General features: G+C 43.1%; 1 protein-coding gene across 1 annotated transcript in view; it reads right to left on the bottom strand.

Annotated features, from left to right (window-relative positions):
- Window positions 1-1,537: 1,537 nt before the first annotated feature.
- Window positions 1,538-6,386, bottom strand: part of cnksr1 (connector enhancer of kinase suppressor of Ras 1) — a 65,528-nt gene continuing 60,679 nt past the window's right edge. Inside the window, exons 19-21 of the mRNA XM_078567216.1 lie at window positions 5,021-5,144; window positions 2,278-2,465; window positions 1,538-2,176 (exon numbers count right to left, since the gene is read on the bottom strand). Coding sequence (XP_078423342.1) covers window positions 1,724-2,176; window positions 2,278-2,465; window positions 5,021-5,144 — 765 coding nt within the window. The 3' untranslated portion in view covers window positions 1,538-1,723. The remainder of the gene's footprint in view (window positions 2,177-2,277; window positions 2,466-5,020; window positions 5,145-6,386) is intronic.

Below are 6,386 nucleotides of genomic sequence, written 5' to 3'. Positions count from 1 at the left end.
GTAAGAAGAGAAGAAAGCCTTGAAAGCCTGAAAATTGTAGGAAGGAGGGTGCATGAAAAGGGAAAAACATTTGATTACATAGAGTCTTGAAAAGTTGCTTACCTGTGAGGGACAGTCACTGCCTCCTACTCACAATCACCAATTGGGAATATCTAATCCACTCTCACTTTTCTCAGCTGACTGCCCTTAATTGAAGTTGGCAGCAACGTTACATTCACAAAAGGGAAATAATCCAATAAGATTCATATGTTCAGGGAAAGGGCAAGCAAGGAAACGATTTGCAGTCCTAAACCATGTCCCAAATTCTTGGGTACATTCCTCAGCAGCACAAATGTATATAAATTAGATTCTACTTGATTGAAACCATCTGCATATGTTTAAACCTCAAAACACAAGCAGTCACCTGATTAAGGATTACTACAATGGCAAATTGCATGAGCAAGTATTTAACTGTCATTGCACAACTGGATCATCTACACCAGGTTATTGAGGAACCCAATGAAGCCATGGTTGAAGACGGTAGGACTTGAGATGAGATAAATTAGACCAAGCTAAATTTTATAAACTTGCAGATTGTAGTGACAAAGGGAAAACTGAAGGAAATGAGGCATTCACTGATATTGAGGTCCTGTGAAAGAAGAGTTTGGATAGGAAATCACACAATGAGCCTTGATTCAATGCAGAGTGTGTAGGATGGTGTTAAAAAGAGTTCATTACGGTTGAACAGTCACATCTCTCAATCGAAGTACAACTTATTTCTATCTTTCTATAGCTCTTGAGGCGAAAGGGATCAAAGGGTATGGGGAGAAAGCGGGAGCAGGCTATTGAGTTGGATGATCAGCCATGATCATAATGAATGGTGGAGCAGGCTCGAAGGGCCGAATTTCCTACTCCTGCTCCTTGTTTCTATGTGATCTCACAAGGTACATTTCTAGTTTTTTGATCAGGACGCTACTATGATTAGTTAAAAAGGAAATAAGGTACCTATCAAATCTACTTGGTGGTGGATCTTTTAGAACTCTGGTGCTTTCTGGATTACATTCCAGATTTAACACATTGCTCTTGTTAATATATTGTACCATTGTAAACATTTAAGCAGCTTGGATTCCTTTTAGAAATTTTACATTATTTTTATTCGTTCATGCCCCATCCCTAATTGCCCTTGTTTAGGGAGCATTGATTCTCATCAAGAGTCAACTACATTGCTGTGGGTCTGGAGTCATATGTAGGCTAGACCAGGTAAGGGCGGCAGATTTCCTTCCCTAAAGGATATTAGTGAACCAGATGGGTTTTTACGACAATCAGCAATGGTTTTATGGTCATCATCAGACTTGTAATTCCAGATTTTTACTGAATTCAAATTCCATCATCTGCCGTGGTGGGATTCGAACCCACGTCTACAGAGCATTACCCTGGGCCTCTGGATTACCGGTCCAGTGACAATACCACTACGCCACCACCATCACATGATGCCATAACTAAAAAGATACTGCTGTTTTTTTGTAACCATCCAGTTTGATTAATTTTGTTGGAAGAATTATTTTTAAAACCAGTTTATATTTCTATATAAGTATATAACATAAGAAGTTGAAACCATGGAAAATGAGCTAGAAGATTGGCAAATTTGTTCACAAGGGACAATGGCTTATGAATAAACAATGCATAGTTCCATATTCATACTTAGGGATTAATTTCCCTTATTTCTCACTGCAATGATCTGTCCTCATGGCTGCCATAGCTCGGATCTTGAACTGTTGGATGATTCAGGACAGCTCAATGTCCTGTCTGTGCCCAAGTCCTGTTGGGAATTCAACCCTTCTATGCTGTCATGTTCTCCAATTCCCAACTGCACAGATGCACTATCAGACCAGACTCCTTTGCTGTTCTCCAGTTCCACATCTGACATGGAGATTGAGCTTTGTGATGATATCTGCTCTATATCAAACAAAGATGAAGGATTATCTAGGGCTCCCTGTCCCTTTTCTGTCATAAATGCTCCTGGTTCAGAAGCTGACTGCTCAGTTTTCTCTTCCCATCCTTCATTGGCAAGTTCCTGAACCTTTCGGATGTCTGCAAGCAGCTCCTGGTTTTCCTCTTTCCAAATTCGGAATTTCTCTGCCGTTAAATGGGGATCTTCAAGGATCTTATTAATGGATTGCAAATCTACTATCTTCGCCTAAAAATATTCAAACAATGAGGGTTAGTGATTACAGTAACAAACTGTTCAAAAATCACAATGCAGACAAACCACACAATGGTACTAATCTAATCACGTGCCTTCAGTGTACTCTGCAGCGTTCGCAGATGGTGCGCCTTCTCATTGATGATTGGATTCTTGTTTCGTCTGATGAACGACCGATGATAATCTTTTCGAAAGGGCTGCTCCTTACCAATTAGTGACACGCCTCCCTGCTGCAAGACTTTTATTAGTGTCTCCAGTTCATCATTAGAACTCTGACCAGGCTCTGAAAGAATGGACAGAAACATCGGTGAGCTTCTATTAGAGACATCAAAAATCTCCTGTCCCCTAGCAGTCAAATAAAGGGAAGAGACAAGATCCTTGCCTTCCTTAGGCTTTTTTGAGCAGTTTAATTAAGGGGGTTTAAACTGGTCCGTAATAATTGACTACCCTATTCACATAAAACTCCTGTGCCTTATTTTCATGTGCTCAATAACTGATTTATTCCAAATAATTAACAGCTGTATTAAATAAGTACACAAATAAACTTTATTCCAACATGATGATCAATCACTACTAGAGGAAATTATACCCCGCTGTATTATGCAGGGTATTTTTAGGTGAAAACTACAAAGACTGAAGTGGCAGAAACTCGTGACCCTGAGGAGATGGCTGTACATGAATCCAATGGAAGCTTCCATTCAGCCTGCTCTGGAACTGGTTCGCAATCCACAAGCAGTGGTCCTGTCACAATTCTAATTGTCCTGATACACAAATTTGCCCCACCTTCCCCAAACTGCCTAATTTTTGCTGACTAATATTGGGGCGTATTTCAATAGATGGTGACCACTTTCAAGTATCTCACCTAAGAGCCCATTTCCCATGTGCAGGTGTAAACAATGAATGTCATGAAACAATTCCACTGTGGGGAAAAGTAATAACAGCTCAATGCAATCCCCTCCTTATCCAAGGCAGCATGTAGGTAGGAAGAGGAGGGGAGCAAAGATAGATCTTTAGGGGAATTCCAAAGGCAACAGGATAGAAAAAGAAGAGAAGCTATTGATGAGATGCTCTGGGTATGATTAGATAGGTAACAATGGAACTAAGCGAGGGCAATCCCACTGAGCTGGGGCAATGGTGGAGGATGTTTCTCCTTAATTTATTCTTTCATGGTATGTGGGCAATACTTATCTGGTCAGAGGTTTTATTACCCATCCCTAATTGCCCTTGAAAGTGGTAGTGAGCTGCCTTCTTGAACCACTGTAGTCCTGTGTGGTGAAGATACTCCCACAGTGGCTCCAGGTTTTTGACTCAACAACAATGAGAGAACAGTGATAAATTTCCAAGTCAGGATGGTTGTGTAATTTGCAGGGGAGTTTTGAGGTGGTGGTGTTCCCATGCACTTGCTAACCTTGTCCTTCCAGTGTGATAGAGGGCATAGGTATGGGAGGTGAGGTTGAAGAAGCCTTGATTCTTTTCTGCATTACATCTTGTAGATGGTACACACTGAAGCCACATTGTGCTGGTGGTGGAGAGATTGAGTTTTTAAGGGTGGTGGAAGGGGTGTAAATCAGGCAGGCTGCTCTATACTGGATGATATTGAGCTTCTTGAGTGTTGTTGGATCATCCAGGCAAGTGGATAGTATTCCATCACATTTGTCTTATACCTTGTCGGTGGTGGAAAGGTTTTGGTGAGGTGGGAGGGATGAGTCCTCTTGCCACAGAATATCAGCCACAGCATTTATGTGACTCATTCAGTTATGTTTCTGGTCAATGGTGACCTCCACGATATTGATAGGAGGTGGTTTAGCGATGGTAATGCCATTTAATGTCAGGGGAAGTTGTTAGACATTTTCTTGTTAGAGATGGTCATTGCCTGACACTCGTGTGGCATAAATGATACTTGCCATTTATCAGCCCAAACCCGGATGTTGTCTAAGTCTTGCTGCATGTGGGCACGGGCTGCTTTTTTAGCTGGGGAATTAAGAATGGAACTGAACACTTTGCAATTGTCAGCGAACATGCCAATTTCTGACCTTATGATGGAAGAAAGCTAATTGAAGAAACAGATGAAGATGGTTAGGCCTACAACACTGATTGCAGAAACTCCTGCAGTGATGTTCTGGGGCTGAGATGATTGGTCTCCAACACCACAACCATTTTCCTTTGTGCTAGGTATGACTGCAACCAGTGAAGTGTTTTCTCACTGATTTCAATTTTACTAGGACTCCTTGGGTGTCATCAAATGCTACCTTGATGTTAAGGTAAGTCACTCTTACCTCACCTCTTCTGTCCATGTCTAGAGCAAAGCTGCAATGAAGCCTGGGGCCGAGTGTGCTTGGCTGAATCGAAACAGAACATCAGCGAGGCACATTATTTGTAAATGCCATTTGATAGAATTGTTGATGACCCCTCCATCACTTTGCTAACGTTTGTGAGTAGGCTGATGTGGCGGTAGAAGACCGAATTGGATTTGTACTGCTTTTCTGGACTGGACATACCCGGACACTTTGTCAGGTAGATGCCACCGTGGTAGCTATACTGGAACAGCTTGGCAAGAGGCTGGTGTTGTCAATTGTGTTAAAGGTTGGAAGACAGGAGCAGTGGTACTGACGCTGGGGTACAGAGGGAAGGAAGAATGGAAGGAAGAAAGGAAGGAATTGATCGATGAGAAATGGAAATGCTTAATTCATCAGCAAAACATCCCTACACTAGGCGAGTATGGAAGGCCGAGGACAGCGTAAGTAAACTCTTTTGGAGGTTACCTTGAAAGGATAAGATTTTCTTAAAGGACAGATCCTATTTTTAGCAGCTGATGAGGATTTGTCCAATTGCTCCTACCTGGAAACGGCTTCCCCTCCTTACTGGGGCTGGATTGCCCGCTAAGGCGGCCAGTGTCTCCACTGCGTCCAACTTGTCCATAGTTACCTGATGAATGTTCTCTGGATGAAAAGTCATTGCTCTTCTGCAAACAAATGGAGGCAAGGTTCACAATGGACAATGATTAGCTACTGTTTTAGCTGAATACTTCTGAAGGGGTTAAGCATTAATTAAGCATTTTCAATTTCCTACCAATCAATTCCTTCCTTCTACCTTCTGTTTCCCCTCTCCCTGTCCCCTACTCCCTCTCGTGCCACCCCCACCTCAAGGTCAGTGGCCTTAAAAAGGGACAAGCTGCGTCAGAAGCTAATCATGACAGCCATGGAATATTCCTATGTATGGACATCAGGAAACACAGAAATTTAAGCCTGTGGTTGAATTTTTTTTTCATTCGTTCATGGTATGTGGGCGTCACTGGCTAGGCCCTAGACCAGCATTTATTGCCCATCCCTAATTGCCCTTGTTCAGAGGACATTAAAGAGTCAACCACATTGCTAGTGGGTCTGGAGTCACATGTAGGCCAGACCAGGTAAGGACAGCAGATTTCCTTCCCTTAAGGGCAAATAGGTTTTCAATACAATCGGCAATGGTCGTCGTCATCGTCATCATCAGACTTTTAATTCCAGATTTTTATGAAATTCAAATTTCACCATCTGCCGTGGTGGGATTCGAACCCAGGTCCGCAGAGCATTACCCTGGGTCTCTGGAACATTAGTCCAGTGACAATATCACTATGTCACCACCTCCCTCAATATCCCGTTAACACTCACCGTCTAGGTTGACACATGGAGATTGATTACGAGAGTGAGGTCCTGGAGACCAACTGGCACCCTCAGAACAGAACCTCAGAAGGGAATAAGCCCCTTTGGAAGAGGAAGGTGAGGGGGCGAAGGAAAGAGGAAAAAAGGGACAGAAACTGTAATGTACTGGTAAGTCAGTTCAGTACTTGATTGGATTTCACACTCCAGAGATGAATTACATGGGATTCCACACTTACAGCTGGAGCAGGATTTTCCCTTTGTTGGGTGGGTGGGCCTGGGAACAGCAGCGAAATGGATCGCCGCCCGCAATCGGGCTCTGACCGCGATTTCACGCTGGCTGGCCAATTAACGGCAGTCTCAGTGCTGCCGGGGTAAGGGCGGGAGGAGCGCGAGTGCTGAAGTCTGCGCATGCGCGGGGGGGATGGTGCACTGAAAGCTCCCTGAAGGCACAGAGTTGCCTCAAAGAGCTGAAGAATTTTAAAATGATAAATAAAGATTTTACAAATGTTGTAAACGTGTCCCCGCGTGTGACTCAGTCACATGAAAAGGAATATGTTAAAAACGAT

Source organism: Cetorhinus maximus, chromosome 21 (assembly GCF_964194155.1).
Source record: "Cetorhinus maximus chromosome 21, sCetMax3.hap1.1, whole genome shotgun sequence".
NCBI lineage: Eukaryota > Metazoa > Chordata > Chondrichthyes > Lamniformes > Cetorhinidae > Cetorhinus > Cetorhinus maximus.
This window is presented reverse-complemented; position numbering and strand designations above follow the sequence as displayed.